Here is a 24,699-nt window from a genome sequence, read left to right on the forward strand (position 1 = left end):
GTTAACACTAATGTTGTGTGTTAAGAGCAGCTGTGACCGTACTGTTTGAATCTAAAACCACACTGAAAATATCATTAGAGTCGAAGTGTCTTTCAACTGGATGCTAAACAGCTTTACAAACATTTTGGCTACAATACAGAGTTCAGAAATAGGCCTGTAGTTATTTACTTCACTTGGATTGTCACCTTTTAACAGTGGAAGTACAGAAGCAGATTTCCAGATCTTGGGATATTTAGCACTTTTCAAACTTACATGCAATAAGTGAGTTAGAGGCTTTGCTAGTTTGGAGAAGAAAGGCTCCAGATTAGGGTGTACATCCTAGACAGGGGCCAGCTCGTCACTCTGCCACCTTGCACCCAGTTATGGAGTTGATCAAAACATTTTTATATTCATATCTGTGTCTTCAATTAGAAAAAAAATTGGTTAAGCATTTCTTACTATATCGAAGGCAAAAGGATCGCTCGGATCATTAGCAAAAACACCAGTGCTTGTGTTCTTATGTAGATTATTGGCCAAGAATAGGTCGAGCAAAGAAGACCTGGCAAGACATTTAATGTGTGATTAAGGAGGGCGTGAAATAATTGCGAGGTTTATAGAGACAAATAGGGGCTTCTGATGAAGATGTCAACCAATCAAGGTTGAGGTCCCCAGCCAATAAAAAGTCATTAGAGTTAGCCCTGACAAGCTGATTAAAGAGTGAGGTAAGAGCTTCATTACAGGCCGAGGGTGGGCGATAACAGCCCTTGATTGTGAGTGACTGACTCACACTAAATTCTAATTTAGGCCTAAAAATTCAAATAGTCTGGGTATGGACACCGAAGCTAGACGAGTAACATGATACTTGTTTTTAATGTAGATTGCTATGCCTCCACTTTTTGGGAGGATCACAGCGAATGACACTGTGGGCTGTGTCACATCAGTGCCAGTGGTCTTTATCAAGATCTAAAATCACCTGCGCGTCCTCGTAGCTGTAGCGGCCCGGGTCTTTCAGGTTTTGGCTGGTCCTCTCGTAGCTGTGGGAGTCCAGGTTAATAGAGCTGGGGCCACCTTCGGCCAAAAACTCAGCCCAGATGTCCTGTGCTCGCTGGGCCACGTCTTGTTGGGGCCTCCTCTTCAGATCCTGCACTGCCAGCCAGAACCTACAATAAAGAATGAAAACAATAAAGGAGACATATTAAGAAATGTCGTCTGTTAAGAGCTTCTAACCATTAGAATGGTTTTCCTTAGTGCGATTCTAAATGTCAAAATTGAAAAAGATATTTCACGGGTGTCATAGATTATATAGTTGACAAAAACATTATGTCAATGTGGATTTTTGAATATATATTTTCCCAGCATTTTTACTTTACAGGCTCTGTTGCTTAAAGTTTAAAAGTACAGAGAATACTCAGCAGGATGATTGGCAGGTTGTACTTGCAATGGAGTAAGGAGCAAGACTGAAAGGGACGGGAAGTGGAACTGGACAAATCTATCAGAATTTAAAACATCCTTAGGCAAATCTCCAAAACATTTAAAAGAAAACAGTCAAAAGAAATACACAATATTGGAGAAATTGCACACAGCACTTTTGAAACTCTTGTTGAGAAGAGGTTGAAGCAATCCTTCATTTGTCCTGGAGTGGCCCCTGGTAGACAAGGTTTCAAAACCATGATGTTTCATTTTCAATCTGAGAGTACTCACCTGAGAGGCTAGAATTGAAAATACCCTGCCCTGACAGCAAAGCCTCTTAATTTCAGTACTTGATAGCAACAAGGATTATGCGTGGTTTATGTGTGCACCTTAAAAAATAATTCACACTGGTGAGAACTGTGCTGTCAAGTCATTCTCCCTCCTTCTCTCCCTCCTTTCTTCTCCTCCTGAAGCCAACCAGTCACAAACCATCACACATAAACCACAGATAGGGGGGAGGACAAAGGAGAGTGGGCGATGGGGGCATGATAAGGACACTCCACACTCTCTCCTTTGCTCTGGACGCACCCGTAGCCTACAGTATTAACCCCACAGTAACAGAATGGACGTCCTGGTGAAGGATTGCTTTAATATAGGAGCAACACTTATCAAACCGCTAATGCTTATCTCTGTTATTTCTGCTAGCTGGGGGGCACGCTATGTTAAGAATCAGCATGCTACGTTGCAATAGATAGTGCTAATATGAAGGTAACACTAAGGGCATTTCAGAATCGCTTTGTAACATAAGCTCGGCCGATTTGTTATCCAGTGCATGGACAAATTGCCGTATCCAGGAACTTTTCTTTTTATCTGATACTCAACCGAGGCGCGTTTCCAAACACTTTGTACGGCTTTAAGTTTGGAGTGTGTCATTTTGGGGAGATACAAATTTATCGCGCCAAGTGAGGATTTTTTCCAGAAAAAAAAGATGATTGGGGAGCCAGACAAGTCTAAATCAGCAGTTTGGAAGCGGCTTGAGCGCAAGCTACAGGCAGATTATGCCTGTGTTTCCTTCTTGTAAAAAGAAAATGATAAGTAAAACGAAAGTGAGGCAAAATCTGAATCTTGGTTTGGGAAGTTTTGACTGTAGTTTAACTTTAAGGATTTTAAAGGCTTACTTCATTTACCGGTAAGTATTAGTTTTATTAGCAAAAATAATCAAATTAACTACTCTTTCCTCTGTTACAACGCCATTACAGTTACTGCCAGTGTAACGGCTCTTTCACTATGAGAAGCAGTGGTGATTGATCTCTCGTGACCAATGAGAAGAGGGCGAGAGAAAAGACTTCCCTGATGTTTCATTGGTTCAGTGGATACATGGTCTTATACCATATACTCATTCTAAAACATATGAGGAATAAGACAAATGCTGAGAGAAGTGGATTTTAAGAATATATATATTGTTATTTGGTGACTCTTTGTGATGGGTTAAAAAACAAGCAACAAAGGGAGTGCCATATGCATTTGGGGATACAACAATTAAGTGCAGTGGTTTTAATGTCTTTTGGCTGTTCAGCTCTGGTTTAATGAGTGCACATGCGTCTCATTTAACATATATATTGTTATGTTCAGATATGATATGTTATGTTTGGCAATTGTCTTCTGAGTAAATGTGAAAGTTGTTTGTCCTGTGTTGTTGTGGCTGACTGCAGTCGTTTTCAAGGCTTTGCCCTCTGTAAAAAACTGGTTCTGGTTCCATGGTTGTGATTTTTAAGGCAAATAAGGTTGAGTGTGTTTTTTTCGTATGTTTTTTTTAACTAACTTTAACTAATAAACTACTTTTTTGCAAGGAATTTCTTTTTTTAAGGATTATCCTATTATTATTATCATTATAAATAAGAAGAAATAATTAAATACGGCTAAATATTCATAAAGTAAAGATCAAGTCAAATAATTTAAGCCCAATAAATTAAAATGAAAAGAAAAAAGAATCACGGCAAAAAAATAATAATTTAAAAACTGACATAAATGTAGTTTATGTTGTGAGTAGAGTTACTGCTTCTCCGTTGTCAATGACACATGACAGTCAATCCATGGACATGTCTGGGGAAGAGCAGAAGACATGCTGGAGACTGTATCAGCTCAGATTAACAGCACATGTATGTGCTTAGTGAGGAGGGTTTGGACATCTTTACTTTGAGAACAACCCAGAGAGGAATGGTGGAGTGTTTATAATGCCCTATCCTTTATTTCTTTTAAAGGATTTTTTTGGCACATACGCTTCATTATAAAGGACGGCCTTGGCTGGAGAGCCGCGGCGCGGTCAAATTGCAGCGCAGTTTCAGGGACCGCGGCATTTCCCTTATAGCCCGTTATAGCCTCATGGCTAACCCTAACCCTAACCCTAACCCCTATCCTTAACCCTAACCCTAACCCTAACCCCAACCCCTATCCTTAACCCTAACCCTAACCCTATCCTTAACCCTAACCCTAACCCTAACCTTAACCCTAACCCCTATCCTTAACCCTAACCCTAACCCTAACCCCTATCCTTAACCCTAACCCTAACCCTAACCCCAACCCCTATCCTTAACCCTAACCCTAACCCTATCCTTAACCCTAACCCTAACCTTAACCCTAACCGTAACCCTAACCGTAACCGTCTAAAACGGCGCTAAAACGCGGTCAAATAGCGGCGCAGTTTCAGGAGCCGCGGCGCGCGGCCGGCACAAAAATAATCAGCAGACACTCCCATAAAGGACAGCTCAGCGTGAAATGGGGATGAAAGAGAAGGGAGGACATGCAGTAAATTGTCATGGACTTGTCATGGGGAACTTTCACCGGCAGCACTTCATATGCCAGATTCAATAAAGCTGCTCGATCGGGCCACACAGAGATGTTCCGACAAGTTCATCTAACTGCACTGGTGTTGTGTTTCTTAGAGGGTGGAACTCTTACCCCAGAAGCCACGGGCTAAAAGAGCACTTGCATATCTGGGCTCGCACTCTAAGAACAAGCACATTATTTATTTATTATTGTGAAGAGCTTACCGCAGATTTTCTGAGCTAAACTCCGACTCAAGGAAGCGCAGGAAGAGGTCTTGTCCCAGCGGGTCCATGAGAGCCTCCTCCAGAGAAAAGCCCCACTTCTTCACCCTCTGCTGACTGGGCTCCTTACTGCCAAACGACACACGCAATTAGCCGCAATTCAATGTCAGACTACGTGAACCCAATATGCATATTCAGCAGATTGTTTGATTTTTTCAAAGTGGAAATGTTTCCAGTTTTGAAGAAGGTTAAACGTCAAATGTACCAGTGGGAGAAATGTGAAAGTGAAATGTGGATAAAAAGTTTGTCCTTGTTCCTACTTGTCACCTGTCTGTTTATCTCAGCTAATCACAGCCTGCGACGTCTGCCTCGCAACCACTCCTCCTCCTCTATCACTTATAGGTAAGGAGAATTAGCTTACAGGACACATAATGGTGAATTCACTTATTTAGATGTATTCATGTATGTCAAGAAGAGAAAAAAGAAGAGGCTGATGTTATGAGGTGGTGCGCTCCTCCAGTAAGTGCTCCTCCGTATTTATTCATACACTTTCATTTTATCAGTTCATCTCTCACCGCTGCAAAGCATATCTTGCTTATAGCTCGTAGACACGTTGCATTGTGCACGTTTAACTCCAGACCATTCACTCACTACTGGCTAAAGTTGCATCTTGAGTAAAAATAAATAAGACTTAATGGTATGAGCCTCAAATGAAGGATGCATGCATCAATTCATCAAAATATAACCAGAAAGCTAATGATGATGGGATCCAGTTTTTACATATCTCTTTAAAGTCAGTTTTACATCATGTGACAAGATGTCAAGAAGTATTTTAAATAAAATGCTTGAAAAAGTTCTGTCTAAAACTCTGCTCCAACTCCATTCAAGGTTAAAGCACTTAACATTTCAGGAGGAGAGTCACAGATGAATGCTGTAAGGACTGAACATGTGGAGAATGTAGAAAAGACCCCCGTATGACAGCGCTGATGTGAAATCCAATCATTTGTAGCCCCCATGGGAAATATTAGCCTGAAATCATGCTATTAATCAGTTCATCTGAGTCATTGAACTACATTAGCAGTGATTATGCGCACAGACTGGATGTTAGAGGCACTGGTTGGGAGGCAATGCCATTGTTGACTTTTAATTATTAGAACATAAGAGAAATTAGTGCGGCTGTGCCAATAATGAGATACAAACTATAGCAACTTGAGGACATCAACTTAGTGATTTGTTTACAGAGGGTTTAGGCTGGATGCCCTTACATAACAGTTTATTCAGGGTTGGGACAGGCACAAGTACATTATGGGTTAATGTGTGGTTAAAGTTAATGATACAGTGTTTAATTTATTCTATTACATCCTGATATTGTAATTGTAAAACACCTAAAAACAACAACATACATTTATGTTTTGTTTGTGTGTAGATGTGCATGTACCTAGCCTCCAGGTCCCAGTAGGAGGGGTCGTCACTGGTCCAGGGGTTGGAGGGGTCAGGGGTTACTACAAAAGGGTCATACTCCAGGTACTGCTCTGTATAGACCATCAGACTGTATAGACCAAGCAGAAGAACAACAATACTGTGTTTAGGTTACACACTTGAATCTTCTAACAAGTCAAATCAAAGCTGCTATATCAATGTCATGGTAAGAATATATTTCATTTGATTATTTTTGTTATCATTATTACAGTGTATTTATAAATTGATGTGTATACCTTTCTGCGACTTTGGACATCTTCATACAGTGTCGGTCGAGCTGCGTGTTCAGGAACACAATCTGTGAACATTGTGAGCATTGAATGGTTGTTGTTATTCTGAATATTTGTAAAATAAACTTTTAAAACATAGAAAATATTAACTCTCAGTATTAACATGGGTTATACAAAGACTGCAATAGCGCTAAACCATGACTAAACAGCTGGACTAAACCAGGACAAAAACAGGATCATCTGCACCTAAAATGTGTCTCCAACTGAGGCTGATTTATAATAACTATACCTCAACAAAGCATGAATAAAAATGTGTTTCATAGTTAGTTCAAAATGATTCAGGATTAGTAGCTGTTTAAGAGCATTAAGAGTTAGTGTATTAATTAAGTAAGTTATAAGCCTGAATCATTCTTCATAATGAACAATTTGTTCATTATGATTGTGAAGTCTGTGTGTTGACAGGAAACACACGCACAGGAAACACACACACAGGAAACACACGCACAGGAAACACACGCACAGGAAACACACGCACAGGAAACACACGCACAGGAAACACACACACAGGAAACACATGCACAGGAAACACACACACAGGAGACACACACACAGAAAACACACGCACAGGAAACACACGCACAGGAAACACACACACAGGAAACACACGCACAGGAAACACACGCACAGGAAACACACACACAGGAAACACACGCACAGGAAACACACACACAGGAGACACACACACAGAAAACATACGCACAGGAAACATACACAGGAGACACACACACAGAAAACATACGCACAGGAAACACACACACAGGAGACACACACACAGAAAACATACGCACAGGAAACACACACACAGAAAACATACGCACAGGAAACACACACACAGGAAACACACGCACAGGAAACACACGCACAGGAAACACACGCACAGGAAACACACGCACAGGAAACACACACACAGGAAACACATGCACAGGAAACACACACACAGGAGACACACACACAGAAAACACACGCACAGGAAACACACGCACAGGAAACACACACACAGGAAACACACGCACAGGAAACACACACACAGGAGACACACACACAGAAAACATACGCACAGGAAACATACACAGGAGACACACACACAGAAAACATACGCACAGGAAACACACACACAGGAGACACACACACAGAAAACATACGCACAGGAAACACACACACAGAAAACATACGCACAGGAAACACACACACAGGAAACACACACACAGAAAACATACGCACAGGAAACACACACGCAGGAAACACACGCACAGGAAACACACACACAGGAAACAAGCACACAGGAAACACACACACAGAAAACATACGCACAGGAAACACACGCACAGGAAACACACGCACAGGAGACACACACAGCAGACACACACACAGAAAACACACATACACACAAACACACAGGAGACACACACACAGGAAACACACGCACAGGAGACACACACAGGAGACACACCCACAGAAAACATACACACAGGAAACACACACACAGGAGACACACACAGGAGACACACACAGGAGACATACACAGGAGACACACACACAGGTCTCCGGGGTGACCTGTGTGTGTGTGGGAGTGCGTGTCTCCTGTGCGTGTGTTTCCTGTGTGTATGTGTGTGTGTGTGTGTGTGTGTGTGTCTCCTGTGCGTGTGTTTCCTGTGTGTGTGTGTGTGTGTGTCTCCTGTGCGTGTGTTTCCTGTGTGTGTGTGTGTGTGTCTCCTGTGTGTGTGTGTGTGTCTCCTGTGTGTGTGTGTGTCTCCTGTGTGTGTGTGTGTGTGTGTGTGTGTGTGTGCGTGTCTCCTGTGTGTGTGTGTGTGTGTGTGTGTCTCCTGTGTGTCTGTGTGTGTGTGTGTGTGTGTGTGTCTCCTGTGTGTCTGTGTGTGTGTGTGTGTGTGTGTGTGTGTGTGTGTCTGTGTGTGTGTGTGTGTGTGTGTGTGTGTGTCATTGTGGAGTACCTCCTTCTCCACGTCCTCCTTGGTTCCTTTGCGACTGTGATGGACGGGTGTGTGGATGGGACTCTGCGACTGGGGACCTTCTTCAGATAAACCGTACACGGACTGGAAATGTAAACACAAAGATTACAAAAGGAAGAAGAAGACATTTAGATGAAAATAAAAGATTGAATGTCATGGCATTTACTGGAAATAAACCGTATAGAAAAAGACAGAAGAACAGAACAAATAAGGCCACTGCTAAGTAGAGAACTTGCTGATATAAAAATAAAGCGTCTAAAATGAATATGTCTATTTGTATCATAGGTGTTTATATTTAGCTTTTTTGCAATACAGTAACTCTACAATAATGTAATTGAAAGGTAATTGTAAAAGCCTATAGTGAAAAAACTATTTCTTACACCACCCCCACCCCTATGTTATTGTATTTTATGTTTAAGCATGTATCTATGTAGATATATGTATTGATACTTGTGTTTGTATGCACATTGTGCGTATATGTATATATACATGTAAAATAAAAAGAGTTCAGGATGTAATAGACATTATACATTTTTATCAATATAGAAATAACAATCTCTTAAAGGTTCACTAAGTAACTTTTCCACTAGTTGCTTGTCTCCATGGAGATGTTATTGCTTTGTCTAGAATTTTGTTATTGTTATTGCTTTGTCTAGAATTTTGTCTAGAAACAGTGTAACAATAAACACATCTCCCTCCAAGGACAAGAGCAGGCGTCACCCACAGGCCAAATTACAGGTCAGACCCGTGGAGAAGCGAACTCGCTCACAGTAACACTGTATGTTCTTTAGAGTATTTGTGTGTAATTGAATAAATGCATTAAGTTTAATGCCATACTGTGGAACATTCCAGGTAATCCATGGAGACGAGCTGGTGCCCTCTATCAGAAACGTTGCGCAGTGCACCTTCATAAAACGTACCATTTGCATCTCAACATTTTCTACTGGACAGCGCAATGTCCCTCCAAGGCTTCCGTACATGTTGTCATAGATACAGCCACTGATCGTACTTACCTTTTTAACTCTATGCGGGTTCTTAAGTCTTCTACACTTCCTGATATCCATTTCTGTGGTGTTTACACATCCAGGCTAAAATACAAAGCACACAAACGTCTCATTAATGAAATAAGTGTTTTGCCTCAGTCATTTAGCACAACGGCTCGTCTCGTACCACTGGCCTGTGCACGTCCCAGAAGGCTCTCTCTTGGCTGTCCAGGATTTTTCTCTCAGTTTTATCCTTCTTCCGGTCGATCCTGCAGATTACACGGGGGATTCACACAAACAGATTTACAGGTTGAGCGCTGGATGTGAAAATGAAAGAGGATTCAAGGCTTTAACGTGAGAGCGCCTGGAGACGGCACCTTTAATCAGGTTTGCCACAGACATCATGCTTCTGTCTGTGCGTTAATGTGTTTTACTTACAGTGTACACGGAGGAGACACGTGTACAAGGCAGCGTCAGTTACAGTGTTGGGTAGTAACTCAATACATCTACAGACATACAGAACATTAATTTTGAGTATCTGTATTTGGTTATACTTTGATTCGGTGGGATTCAGAATAGTACAAGTTGGGTAATGGGAATGTAAAAATATCCAAATCATACAGCGATGGCGTGTAAAAACAGTAGCAAAGTAACAGCAAGACAATAACAGTAAGCACTTCCTGTCATTAACAGTAAGCACTTCCTGTCAATAACAGTAAACACTTCCTGTCAATGACAGTAAACAATTCCTGTCAATAACAGTAAACACTTCCTGTCAATGACAGTAAACACTTCCTGTCAATGACAGTAAACACTTCCTGTCAATGACAGTAAACACTTCCTGTCAATGACAGTAAACACTTCCTGTTGGTTATAATCAATGGCACAGGATGATGGTCAATGTAGCTCTCTGCCCACAACAGGACAGAAGGAGTTTAACATATCATAAAGGATTTTTGTGAAAAAAGAAAGAATTCCAACAAGGTCAGAGAAATAATTTTGGTGTGGATATGAATTATGGGCATATTGTTATTTTTAAAATAGTGTGATGGTGCATACAGTTCATTCAACAACAGCTCTAATTAACAAGACTGTGAATTAATTCTGGAAACAAATATTGACCAATAATGAGGTCAGAGAAGTCCTCTATGAGGGAACTACTCCGGAAGTCTGGACGTAACATTGTTCAACAAATATTGAACAATGCACAAAATCCAGTGCAAAATCCAAAAGGACAAAATTACAAAACACTTTTTGTACCAAGAGTAAATATATTTTCTACTGTTCCACTGTCAATATTGTGTCTGAATACTACAAGAAGTAGAATTTCATCGACAAGTTGGTTCGAGGAGAGAGAGAAGGAGGCGACCCGTGCAGCCCACTGCCCTCACAATCATATTGCTGTATTTTCCACATAATCTTACGATAAATCTAAAGCTCCTTCATTGTGCTGTTGGTGAGCTTGTTACTTACTTGACCTGGGCCTCGGCCTGCATGTAGATAAACTCCCACTTTCTGGCAAAAGCTCTCTGCAGCCGGGCAAGGTTCTCCTAAGACAAAAAAAACAACTTTACTAACTTTGTCTCAAATTCTTAACTTCAGGCTCAGCACTGGAACAGAGGGACTAAAGTACTGCTCACCGCCTCGTAGTCTGCCAGCTCCAGCCTGGTCTTGTTCTGCATGGTGCGTTTACACAGGTAGATGGCTGAGGGAACACAAAGGAGGGATTGGAGACTTGAGTGTAGTTTAAAAAATATCCTGTAAAACTACTTATATGTGGTTCAGTGCTGTTGAGGACATAGAACATGTATTTACAGGATCATGAAAAGTACAGGAACAAGTAAAGGAAAAGTGCAGAGCCTTATATTGATAGAACAGGAGATAATTGGTTTTCAGATTAAAAAAAATAATAATAATAATAATTATATATATATATATATATATATATATGTATATATAATATATATATGTAAGTCGTCTTACCCGGAGATCGTCACGTTACCCAGTCGCAATACTGACCTAACCTAATACTGATGTGCAATTCTGTCGTATGTGCAATTGCTGTTGGAATTCATGTGCAATCTATGTGCTGTCGTGACACATATTCATGTGCAATTACTGTCGGGATCACATGCAATGGTATTTATGTATTTATTTGTCTATGGGAGTTTTTATTTATTTATAGGAGATCTTCTACTGAAAGTGTTTTTCAAACTTCCTATGAGTGATCTGTTCTTCTGTATCTACCTCTGTATCTACCTGCGTTGCACCAATGAAATTTCCCCATGTGGGACAATAAAGGAATATCTTATCTTATCTTATCTTATCTTATCTTATCTTATCTTATATATATATATATATATATATATATATATATATATATATATATATATATATATATATATATATATATATATATATATATATATATATATATATTACATTTAGTCATAAATTAAAAGTTGCTTTTAGTTGCTGGCGTTTTACGGACAAACATCCCTCAAAAGGGACATAAACCAACACCAGTTTTGCTCTGATAGGATTACTGATACAGATGCAATTTTATAATATGGTTAATAATAATGGAGCTAGCTTTGCCTCTCAACCAATCACCTCTAAAGCTGGTTAGACATCGCCTTCTGATACTGTCCTAGATTCTAGTATAAAGTGTCTAGAGTAAATATTATAGGAGGTGAAAGGGTCATTAGACATGCTATATTCACAGAGTAACTGCTCGAGGATGTGGACAGTTTTTCATGCAGTGTTGTGTAAGATAACGTGGAGGGATGTTTATGAGTTAAAAAAAGTTTTTCCACACTTCTCTTGATTTTGTTTCATTGTATTGAACAGTTAATTTGGATATTTATTCATACGGATTTTATATTTTAACTTACCTAACATTTGAAGAGGTAATAGTAGCAGTAGCAGTCGCAGTCGCAGTACTTCTAGTATTGTAGCAATAAGTGCAGAATAGTGTAGGAAATGGGTAATAAGAGTAAATACTTGTTACAGTAACAGTGCTTTTTGGTAGTAGTAGTTAATGGTAATGGTTCTAATTCTGTCTTATTAAATGTAAGTCATTTTATTGCTACTTGTCTTTCACACATCATTCATTATTTAGAGAAAACAAAAAAAGTGTCACCATAGTCTGTGTTCTCGGGCTCCCAGCAGTGTGAGGGCCAGAAATATGGAGCCTGGAACAGAGGAGAAGACACTTACACAATGGAATAAAAAGACAACATATTTGCTGATTGGCTACATGTATAAACACGTTATAGAAGATAAGTTTGTTTTCTGCATTCGAGCCCTTCACAGTCACTTGTTTGGATTAAAACAATGTACGAACATCATCAGTATCGTTGACAAGTGAAATGGAACTGTATAAGTGCGCTGTGTACATGCCTGTTATTGCGTGGTTTGTTGTACCACATTAAACACCATGGACAAAGGCAGATCAGATCTGTGGAGAGGCGAGCCAGCTAACAGCAAGAATGCCTGGGAGTGTTTTTTTGGCAATGATTGAATAAATGTGAGATAGAAAAGTTACATCAATTATTATTATTTATTATATATACGTTCTATCGATGCATATCTAATCCGGACTGTTACTCTACTAAATATATACATAAAAAGTGGGAGGGAGGGAGTGGTCTTGTTTTCTGGGACTGTCCTGTGGTTCAAAACGATTGAATTTTAAGGATGCACTACAAACAGTTTTTGACATTGCCATTCCTCTTGATTTTGGAACTACATGGGCCAGAGAACTTCTGCCATGGACACAATAAACACCTCTGGAACATACTCCTGGCATCGGCTAAAAATCGGCCATCACAAAAAAATGGATGACGCTAATTGCACCGATAATAAAGGACAGGACAGACCATTGGACGTTCAAAAAATGGAAAAACTCACGTTCGGCTTTGAACTGAAAAAGGACAAATTTGAAGGATTATGGACTAAGTAGGACGTTTGGTTGGGTTTACAAGTGCCTTAATTCTTCTTTCTTTTATTTTTCCTCACCTGTTGGATGTCTGCTTACGGCTCTCTCTCTTTTTGGTGTTTGAAAATATGCGGAACTTTGAAAAATAAAATATATTTAAAAAAAAGAAAAGTTACATGACATTTTGTTGACTACAAGCAGGACCAGAGGAGTCACATTGTGCATATCTAACAAACAATAACACAGACACAAAAGGAGAAAACTATTTTATTGTTTTGTGCGATAAAGACTTCAAATCATTTCATTACCAGGGAAGAACAATCCAAATTTCCTCATTGTCAAAGCGGGAGAGGCAAAGAGGATAAAAGGTTGCTAAATGATGAAAATGTATAAACTAAACAATGTAGAGAGTCAAAATGAGCAGCGAGAACAGCCAACCCCGGGAGGCAGTGACCAGATGCTGACGTGCACTCACACATCGAGCTATTACCATTCCAACTGTGTTCTTCCTTCTCCTTTCGCTCTGCAAATGCTCATTAATAGCAATTATGTGCACAAAGCCCCAAAACACGACCTTTTCACTGCCTATTCTCTCTCCACTTCACTGTGAATGCTGGGAAAGGCCAAGGTCAAAAACATAACGTATGCTGCCGTCAGCTTTAATTAGAATGAGTTTGAGTAGAAGGATGGGAAGATAAAAACACACTGCATTTACGAGGCATGTAATGATTTAGCCGCCGTTTCACCTGGAATTTTGGGTTAAAATATAGTCGCTAAGTTCAATATAGTGACAAATAAGAGACTTGTAAAGTTCAAGGTTGATGAGGTTTGAGTTTAATTCTGCAGTACTACGGCAGTGCTCGACCTTCCCTTAAAGTGCACCGACAGGTTCTAGTGTTTTGCTCATTGTGACTTTGTTTGGTGGGATAGAACCTGTGACAATAATCATCATAGGGTTACAAAGGTCAAGTCGCAGGAAGTAGAGCCGAGTTGTAAAACAAAACACTTCTGTCTATGAGGGCATCAATAAGAGACATTCAATCAAAAGATATCGAAAATGTACTTTTTCAACATTCAATTGAAAAAGTACAAGGCCTGAAATATTTGCCAACTTACTTATGCTGAAGATGCATTTTGATTTGAGTTATAATAATCATTTAACATAACCAATTAGGATGAAGAAGAATATACTGTATATACTGTACGGCGTAGTTGTTGACATTTAATAATAGTAAATATTGAGCCAAAGCACTGTTATATATTATATTTATTTATGTTAATAAGTTACAATGAACTCTTATCATTAATCACAGGGGCGTTTTTAAGTATAGATAATCAAATCAAATTTATTTATAAAGCACAATTCTTACAAACCGAAATTCAAAGTGCTTAAAACACAATTAAAAAAAAAAAAACACAATGGAATTTATAAAAAATATAAAACGATGTGTATAAGTGAATTCATCAGGGATATACACCTCTGCTTCTTTGTTGTTTGTTTGTCTTTGTTCTCAGTTTCAAAAAGTTTAAAATTCAGATCAATAATCACAAAAACACTTTTTCCACCACGTCATCAAAACGCGCACCTGAGCCAACATTTTCTTACAGATTGAAAAATAAGTTGAAACATAACTGTTGTCATATTTATATTGATTTTTGGCTCTTGTTGCCAAGTATGGTTGCTAGGTAACAGTTGAGGAATTATCTCTACCTATGTCACATCTGCTGCTCATGTCTAACCAGGAAGTAACAACCTCCCCAAAATTGTCAAACTTAGACAAAATAGGCAACATTTTTAGTAAACTCTTAAAGACAATCATATGCACGAGTAACCAGTGATGTTTAGCTTCAAATATTAGTTCTCTATTAACGGATGATTCTTGTTAACATGCACTAATGTTAACATATGTAAGTTTGGTGAATTTTAGTGCAAATTTTACCAGGACTTAAAAAAACGACTAAAAAAATAAATTTCAAAACATTTTTAGAATACAAATATTCCCAAAACAACAACAACTATTCCATAAACACCATGTAACTTGCTTGTTGCTATGATTTGAATGTTCCAGTACGGTATTAAACGTATCCATCAAACAATCCAACCACAGCACTACCACACTTTATCTCTCGGTCAGCCTCGCTATCCGCCTACTCAGCTCGCTCACCCACTTGATGAATATTTGAACGGGTTGTCATTCATTTTTAATAGGGTCATTGGATAGTGCAGTACTAAAGGAGAGGATGCACATGGCGGACAGGGCCCTTTGTCGTCTACATGAAGGCGACTGAGCCGAGAGTCTTAAATGAACAAGCCTCAACTGACAGCGGCTGATTGAGGTCCGCCCAGAGGCCACTGGATTAACCTCAGCGGGGCATGTCTGGAGATGAGGCCAACGAGGGCGATGGGAAAATACTTGAGGCATTTAAAGGACTGTAGGTTGAGTTCTATAGATTTTGGCTTTGCTTTGATCTTGTACAACTAAATAATGTGTGGGAAAACTACTAAACAATGGATTTCTGATATTGGAGTGTACAGAACAGTAGGGCTGCATGATTTTGGGGAAAAACACCTTCAGGAGCATTAACAACGACTGAAACTTGAACTGGTAAATACAAGAATCCTATGCATTAAATAACCTGTTTGTAGAGCTCAAAACTACATCAGGCACAATCTTTTTTTTTTAAATAAAACACATTACATTTTGTTCTTTGCAGAGGACATGGGTGCCGTCAGGATGAACTCATGATTAACTAATGCATTAACTCATGTACCCTTATTATAAAGTGTTAACGACATATCATCTAAATAATCGCAGCCTTTGCAAACTAAAAAATGCTTTGTTTGTTTGTGATGTATTGTGCAACCCTACAATACAGTGTGAATAAGACTGCATGATGTAAGACTGCATGGTTTGAGTGATGAAACGGACCAAAGTTTACCAAGTGTATCAAGGTGAAAGGACTTGAAAAACATGAAAGAGCACTTCCTGTATTTAATGACATTATGCAGTGAGACACAGCTCTTTGAAATGTTGTAGGAGGAAGCCCGCATAAATAAATGGGATTATTGAAACATGTATAAAACTACAAGCATGTATTTGCTGAGGAAATTGACATGGTTGTACACACACTGCAGTAGAACCATCAGCCTCCACTTAAATCTCTCCTAATAAATAAAAAGGCAAACTCATATTGAAACTTGAAATCCCTTGCACGCACCTGAAAGCGGTAGAACGTTCCATCATCTTTGAGGGAGAGGACGTGGTCTGAGATGGGGAAGAAGTATCCCTGAGAGGCGATGAGCGACCCGATGTGCATGGCCTCGGCTGCCAAGCAAAACAGAATAAAACGTTTTAACCCACTACACTTTTAAGTCAAATAGGAAAAGAAGTAGTTGAGATGCGACTGAAAGATTTGAACTGACTCTACGGTTGGTGGGAGGGCACACAACTCACTGCACCATCACGTAATCACTAAATGTGGTTGCTTGCTTGCTTTAGAGTCTAGTTTTAGATTGAGTTCATAAACAAATGCATAAACTAGACGTTGTCCTCAGGTGCTTAAAGGTTATGAGTCATTGAATGAGTGGGCTGCATCACCAAACACACACATAAGATCTCCCACCAGCTACTGCCCAATGAACCAGGGAACTTTAGATTTTTAATGTGTGTGAATCAACTTTTTCCTACACAACCGATTGTTATATGATTGTCAGGACTTTATACTAAGAACATATTGGATCAAAACGTACCTGGATCCTCAATGCCAAAAGTCTTCATCAGCCACTGCACAATATCTGCCCCTGGAGGAGATAAAAAAACGATCAACTAAAATACACAAATGTCACAAATGACGATGAGTGGTTAGTTCGAAGGTCCAGAGCTCGGTTCTCAGGTCTTGTAGAGCCTTTACGCTCTCCTTCTATAGGTGCTGATCCTCCAGTAAAGTGGGACATATCTAGAGTTGTCTTGTTGTTCCTGTTTACAAGGTCCTCTTGCTTTCCACAGAGTTACAGGCAGAGATCAAGTGGTCTCCTGTGCTGTCCAAGTCCATAAATAATTGCCATTGTCAAATCGTGTTGGTTACAACTATGTGCTCATTTTAACGGTCTAGTTGCATTCTCACTGCTGTGGTAACGCCCAAGCCGAGCAGAGTTGTGCAGCTGATACAAATGAGAGGTTTTCCCATACATAGGCAGTATCATAAGTTCTGAAACATGAAATACCAAAGTAGAGGTACTCAAGAGCCCGTTTAAAGGCCAAACACAATACAAATAATGCACAATATGTCAATTTAAAGATGGGTCAAATACAGAGAATATACTGAACAGTAAATGTGTTTATGGCAAATGGGGATCAATTATAGGACATTTTCATATTAAATATTCTTATAAAAAATACACTTGTCATGTATGTTGGTTCTTCATCCACTATATTATCTAACCTGCAGGTAAAAACAAATATTTTTCATTTTATCTGCCTCAATTAAAAATGCAACGCCCTTGTTTGTTTCCGTGGAAGTGTTATTGCTCTGCTCAGAATGTTCCACAGTCTGGCATTAAACTTATCTATCTCAAGACAAGCAGGCAACGCCACCGGGTGAGTTCCATGACAGATCTGTGGAGAGGTGAGTCCACTCACAGCAAGAAAACGTGCTTTTCAATGTATTTTGCTATAAACAAAATCATGTAACGGAATAAATCCAATTCTACGCTTATTTTGTGGAACATTCAGGACCTCGCACCAGAAAAGTTACATAGTTCACCTTAAATACCACAGGCCAATAGACTGAAGCCTTCCAGTAAGTACATCTTTATCTGTTTTCTTATGCAATAGTCCTGTGGTGTTATTTCATTTCAGACAACAAAAGCTGCGTGTTTGCCTTTTCCTCATCTCTCATCATTTTCCCTACAACCTTAAGAGGGCAGTTGAAGCAGCTTTTGTGGATCCATCTCGTGCAGAAATAATTATGGTAATTGATATGGTCTGCGTATGGCCGCGTAATGTGTTTTCCATAATCGAGCAGACTTGGGGGAGGAATGTTAATAGGCCTCCTCTGTTTCCATCATTTGTTTGGAGTGTCTTATATTCTTCTGTTGTTGCACCACTTTGAAATCTGCTCTAGAGAAAGGATCGTTTACATGAAATGGCCCTATGAAGACTTCCATATAGCTGGACTGAACATTATAATCCTTTTTAGCCAATATATCAAATAACAAGCACACACGCTTACACTCTATGTTGGGTTTCGGTGCTTTTTGGGATTTTGCATTGACTTATATTAATTTCCTTGAGATTGGTCCAAACCTTAACCTAGTCACTATTAACATCAACTTAAACCTTAACCATAACCAATATCTGAATTTTAAACAATGTCATGATCTAATAATATATGATTTGGGACTGTACATTAAAGATGGCCTCCTGTGTTGAGTAATAAACTGTCCAATCACACTTTGGGGCATTTTAAAAGCCTGTACTTGGGTTTAACAGTCTTTGAAATGTGAAAAAACAGTGGCCCAAACGTATTCCTCACATTCACAATTCCTTCCTTGCACCCTAACTATTAATTTTCATTATTTTACCCCAAATTGCCATTAGACTAACAACAACTACATGTTAACAGCACTAAACATCTGCAATGCCTTTTTTTTTTTTTTTAAACATAACATCAGACGTGAAAAGTGAAACATTTGACTAAGATTAATATTACTCAAACTGACAAAATACATCTTAACACACACAAGAAATTAGATCTAATCATTGGTTTGTCTGATTATCTGATGTTTTACTGTGAATGTTCTCAAAGGGAAGAGTAATCCAAAGGTTTTACTCAAGAGTACACCATCAAATCTATTACTGAAGTGAGAATAAAAAGCTAAACACCACTCAGAGAAGCACAATTTTATTACAATGTAACTCGATTAAATGTCGTATCTTCATCAGTATTTGACCGTGTCTTACCTGTGACGACGCTGGGTATTTTGGTCATGAAACTTTTGACTGTTCGGATGGGCACTCCCTCTGTCTCCTCCTGCATCAGAGTCACAATGTCTTCAATCTGTTCAAAACACACAAAAAACACAAAACTATAAATACATCATAGAGAGCCATGATTAAATAAGCTGTGAGTATGTGCCAGGACTATAAATAACGCCTCAAACTCCATCTCTAATTCCAGTTGCCATCCTGGTGCACAGATGCGTTTGTGTGCGTCAGAGAGTGGGCAGAGTTGGTCGCTCTGGAGACCGTCATGGCAAAACTACCAACTCGCACTTTACAGAGACCTGAATAGAAAATATCATGATTACAAATATGGGAAGTGTGTCCCCTGCATTTGACCCATCCATCAATGTCCAAATGTGTCACCTGTTCTACTCAAATTATTTATGTTGATCTAAAGCAAATCATTAACGCTTTGAGGAAATCTTCTAAAATGCAAATACCATCTAACTTTTTGTCTTTTAAACATGTTCAGCTATAGGGATTTGGCCTGAAAACGTCATCTGTGATGTTACTCCAAAGTGGATCATTTCTCCAGTTTTGGCTGTGAGAGTCTCTGTCTGCATATTATAAAAGTAAAGTGTATGTTCATGAAACATACAATAATTAGATGTATTTAAGGTGAACATAAAATGAGAGAGTACATTCACAGTTATGAGAACTTTGCTGGAGGATTAGCCTATTTTGAATGTTATGAATGTTTATATGTAGATAATAAAACACATTCACAAGTTTAAGTACCTCATTAGTATTTGACTGGTTTGATTTCTGCCAAGGTATTTTGAGGCTGTTGTAGACGGGTTTTCGGCCTCATTCACCCGTACCAATAACAGTAGAATGTGTGACCTCTCCATAGGTGTGTGGTAGTGAATAGTGTCAGTCATGCTGTGTACCCCAGTATTTTTAGCTGACAGTAGAACATTGGAGGAGGCGACTATGCTGGGCCAATTACTTTTCCAGCAGCAGATTGAAATTGTTATTAAAGATAACTTTTTAGGTGGAGGATATGTCACCTGGTTGTCTTCAAGGAGATATTATTGCTTTGGCTATGATGTTCCTCAGTGCGGCGCACAGTAAACATGCAGGGCCGTATTTTGCCCCCGGACGTAGCGTTAACGTGGGCCCAGCGGAGCTCATTTTGTCACATCTGGCCATCGGCGCAATTGATGACAGCGCAGGGTGTTGAATTCTAAACAAGAGGCGTGATTATTCCAAAATATGAGGTGGAGTAAAGCAACTTGAGGGCGTGGTCTGGGGAATTTTGTGAATGGGCAGAATCTGATACAGAACTGATACACTTTAAAACTAGTGCACAATACTATTCCCATATGGACGAGATAATCACAATAAAACAACTTTAAAGGGCATAAATAACACACATTGTAAATGATAGAATAATGAAAACAATCACATTTTATGTGGTTATTTTTTCCCCACTCAGGTAAACGGCGCGGCACCGTTACAGCCAATTCATACTTCAGAAGAAGCAAGAAGTTTGTTTGGCAGGGCTATCTGTCAATTAGGCTCTGATTGGCTAAACCATTGGTTGTCAAACTTACACATAAAACACCTTCTTATTCCCAAAACTGCTAATGCTGAAAGTCTTTAGTGATGAGACTTGCTCTTTTCCCCCCTCACTTGAGTTAAGGTTTTTTCATTAGTGTTTGTTATAGATTGGGGATGTTTATGAGTTTTAGATATTTTCCTCAAGCATAAATGACCAATATTCTCATGTCACTGCAGGGCCGGTTTGGACGGGTTACAAAATGCTGCCCGCGTCTCGTACGTCCGCGCTCCTGTGTCATTGTATTTGGCCGCGTCTAAATTCACTTCCTCGCTTGGCTTGTTTCTAGGTGAATATGTGTTTGATTGTAATAGAACACAAAGCATTCTCTAGCTTACTACACTCTTCTCTTCACAATCGCTCAAATGAGCTGTCTGTGATAATAATCTCCACAGAAACAGAGTGGAAAGATATGAAGTATGAATTGGCCGTTAAAGCTTGTTGTCCTTCATTGAACACCTGTTACTGTGCGGTTTGGGCCAGACTGGACCAACTTGAATATGCTCAGCTTAAAGAGGAAAATCCAATAGGTCACATCACATTTACCCAAAATCCTTGTCATAGTCTGCGTAAAACTGGCACAGACTGTTGGCCTAACGTAAGATCCACACATAAGATGAGACTGAGCTGACCACAGTTCTCACACATCGCATTGGCACAAGCTCATCCTCGGGACATTCTCCGTATTGCACAAAACAACCATAGGCTGCATTTTGATATTTTATTTTTGTTTTTTTTGGGAAACGCATTTGAAAAACGGGAAATCAAACAATGTTATTGCTCACTTCTTTCATTGCCTGTACAGTATATGAGGCATGACTGCAAACTTCTCCCACAGGTGATGCTTTTGAATTCCACAGTGGCATTCAAAAGTCATTGGTTCAAACACTCTCCCCATATATGGACTGGCACCTTCCCACTCCTGCCTCCAGCCGCCAAGTCCGGCCAACATATTAAAGTGTTCAGTTTTACTCAACATCATGAGCATTTGTTAACCTGGCCAGCCAGATGAATTCTCATGATATTTGTTTCAGAAAATCTTGACAATCCATCTGGTCAGGCTTGTGCTGTTCGGTTTGACTGTGGACCTGACCAATCACAGAGCTGCATTATAGTACTTAGGCCTATTTTTTTATTTTTATTTTTTTCAAACGAGCACATACAAGCACTTTGTGTATTTGAGGACAGAGAGGAAGTATGTGCTTTTATCTGACTGGATTTAACAACAGTTGGATTTCACCCAAACATTTCATGATGTTAATGATAAACATGCCCCTCTTAAAAGATAATCCCTGGTTTTGTTCAGAGATCGCTGCATTATCTCGAGAGCGTGACAAAGCCTGGGCAGAAGCCAAGGCAACCAAATCAGAAGCAGATTTGTCATAAGCCCAATAAATGTTTTTCTACTATTTGTAAAACCAAAGCATTTTACTACGTCAATAATTTCCCTGAATCACAGGAAAATTCTGCTAAATCTTGGAAAACGGTTAAATCCTTATTTCCTTATATCCTTAATTAGTCTGACAACAAAAAACATATTTGTGAAGTGTTTAACCAGCAGTTATATCCTGTGTTTGTTTGTTTGTTTGTTTGTTTGTTTTGATTCCCTGTGTAAATAGAATAAATAGATAGAGCATAAATAGATGGAGCATAAACCACATAAAGATGTCAACAATGGTAGAAATGGAGGTATCCTTGTTAAGACCAGATAGGACATTCTGCAACAGCATGGTCCTGAGGTTTCTCGAGCGGAACGAAAATCAACCTCGGTTTTATAATTACTACTTGGCCACTGGTACAATGGGTGTTCTCTTGACTCAGAAGTTTTTACAGAATAAAGTATGAGCATGTGGTATTTTTGCAGTCCAGGATAAGTAACATTTCAGTGCAGCAAAAATAATTGCTATTATAAAACCTATAGCAAAAGAAGGTTCAATGCTGTCAACTGGACAAATGTTTGGAGTGAATATGTTTCACCACTTATCCAAGTAGCTCATAGTTTGTAAAATGGTATACCATCTGAAAGCCAGTTTTAGTTGTACATGGATTATAAGCAAGCCAAAAGCAGCAGTTAATGTTGTCCAGATGACATAACAGACCAAAACAATTGTGGACTTTTTACTGCAAAATGATTACAGCAACTACAGAAAATCCGGGGAATATAACACAGCTCAATCTCCCTTCTCATTAAACCTCCATAGCAACTTTCCCAAACCCTTGGACACCAATTAGACCCAAAAGGTCCAGCGGATCAACATAATAGGCTGGAGACATCATCCTGCTGTACTGCAAACATTAAATCAGCTCACAAACAACAGTTAAGTCACAACCATTTACACTTTAAAGACAAGTTCAGAGGCTCAAAGGGATAATAATAATAGTATCTACAGTAAGCATGCGAGTTGAATCAGAAGTGCTTCTGAGCTGGGTCTTGTGCAGAAGTGGATTTTGTGGATTGAGATTGGCAGCCTGAAAAATCCATTTATAATCTTACAGAGGATTGTGTAATCCTCTGTAAGATTTACAGTCTGGTCACCACCTCTTTCAAGGTCATTGGTAATTTGTTATTTAGACCAAAAACAAACTTCTCAGATGAACAGTTTTTAGTACTTCACTCATTGATTTTTTAAAAAGTAATGTTTTTTTCTCTTTTTTTTTTACTCGTAAGACGTCATTTAGTTTTGGTACGAACTACATGTTCCTCTTATTGGCGATTACACCTGTTAGTCACGCACATGTGACCTCTGGGAGATAGGGTCATCTCAATTTACATTGTGAAATTGAGGTTAGCTGTACAAGGAGTTTACCAATTCGAAAATCAATAATAATCTGAAGGTTAATGAAATGGTGAACCATGACAATGGCCCATATCTGGAAATAAAACAATACATTTTCAATTAATTAAATATAATTAAACAGACCAAATTTTAATTCAAGGGTCTGAAGTGACACCACATTCGTTGCTACTGCCATCTAGAGGACGAAAGGCCTTCTGGATCGATTAAATCATCTGGATTGCTAGATAGTCGTCCAGCTGGGAAGGATGCAGGCCACTCAGTCTGGAAATGTGGCCTCTAAAGTTGCTTGTCTTCAGTGTCTGGTGTTAAGAAGCAGGGGAGATGCTTTTCTTGGCATCCACAAGGTCTGAAAGATCAGGCCTTCGTTCTAATTTTAAAAAAAGTTGTAAGCTTGTTCTTTGCAATAAATGTGTAATTGTTTGGATTTAAAACACTTCAAAAGATGGCCACATCATTTGGAAGAGAGGGAGAACTTTGCAGGTGTTGACCCTCTGGAATCTCTTTGTTCAGCAGAGATACTGGATAAGCAGGGGAGATGTGCTGTGCCTGTCTCTATAACTCTCCTTTTGGTCGGGGTAAAATGGACTGGGCTGGGACAGTGTTAGTTTGTATTATTATTAAATGATTTAAAGCTGGAGTTTCTTGGAGGATGATGAAAGTTAGTAATTTTCTACTGAGTGATAAACTATAATACCATGTTTAGACAAATTATATGTATTCATGAGGCATTTACAGATCCATATGCAAACAATATCGACATTATTCACAAATTAACACTGTGGCTCTTTTTCCTGTGGAAAAGTCTTACATTAGCAAAAAATGTTTAATCAAATTTCATTGTCTTTTGATTTGTCGTGGTCTTGGTCATGTCTCAATTGTCTCGTGCTGTGAGAGGTGGCTCTTCTGTTTTGGTGGCTCCTTTAGTCTTTTGTAATCCCGTTTTCACAAAAGTATCCATTTTTGTGACAAATGGCAATGACGATAGACTTGACTGTTTCCGAGGAAAGGGTGTTTGAAGGTAGGCCACTCCTCATAGTTCAGCTCTCTTACATGATGTATTTATTCAGATTGTTAGTTAGGTCTGGAACACAGTTGAAAGGTTTCTATCTACTGTCAATGCTGATGTAGCTGGTGATCTGCAACATCTAGAATGTTTAAGTATAAACTTAAGTGGTTCTCAGCAAGAAGGCCAGTTATTTTCAATGATCTCTGGATTTCTCACTTTTTTTCAAGTGTATTT

At 39.2% G+C, this 24,699-nt stretch overlaps 1 protein-coding gene across 1 annotated transcript in view; it reads right to left on the minus strand.

Moving 5' to 3' along the window:
• LOC140360329 (regulator of G-protein signaling 6-like) overlaps window positions 1-24,699 on the minus strand; it is a 91,910-nt gene that overhangs the window by 10,126 nt on the left and 57,085 nt on the right. Inside the window, exons 3-15 of the mRNA XM_072445545.1 lie at window positions 19,059-19,155; window positions 16,847-16,897; window positions 16,315-16,421; window positions 12,298-12,349; window positions 10,796-10,860; window positions 10,629-10,705; window positions 9,343-9,424; window positions 9,186-9,260; window positions 8,155-8,256; window positions 6,152-6,213; window positions 5,875-5,985; window positions 4,440-4,565; window positions 953-1,139 (exon numbers count right to left, since the gene is read on the minus strand). Of these exons, the coding sequence (XP_072301646.1) occupies window positions 953-1,139; window positions 4,440-4,565; window positions 5,875-5,985; window positions 6,152-6,213; window positions 8,155-8,256; window positions 9,186-9,260; window positions 9,343-9,424; window positions 10,629-10,705; window positions 10,796-10,860; window positions 12,298-12,349; window positions 16,315-16,421; window positions 16,847-16,897; window positions 19,059-19,155 (1,194 nt within the window). The remainder of the gene's footprint in view (window positions 1-952; window positions 1,140-4,439; window positions 4,566-5,874; window positions 5,986-6,151; window positions 6,214-8,154; window positions 8,257-9,185; window positions 9,261-9,342; window positions 9,425-10,628; window positions 10,706-10,795; window positions 10,861-12,297; window positions 12,350-16,314; window positions 16,422-16,846; window positions 16,898-19,058; window positions 19,156-24,699) is intronic.

The sequence above is a fragment of the Eucyclogobius newberryi genome, unplaced genomic scaffold (assembly GCF_026437365.1).
Source record: "Eucyclogobius newberryi isolate DKJ021-1_F unplaced genomic scaffold, fEucNew1.0.hap1 SCAF_1, whole genome shotgun sequence".
Taxonomy (NCBI): domain Eukaryota; kingdom Metazoa; phylum Chordata; class Actinopteri; order Gobiiformes; family Gobiidae; genus Eucyclogobius; species Eucyclogobius newberryi.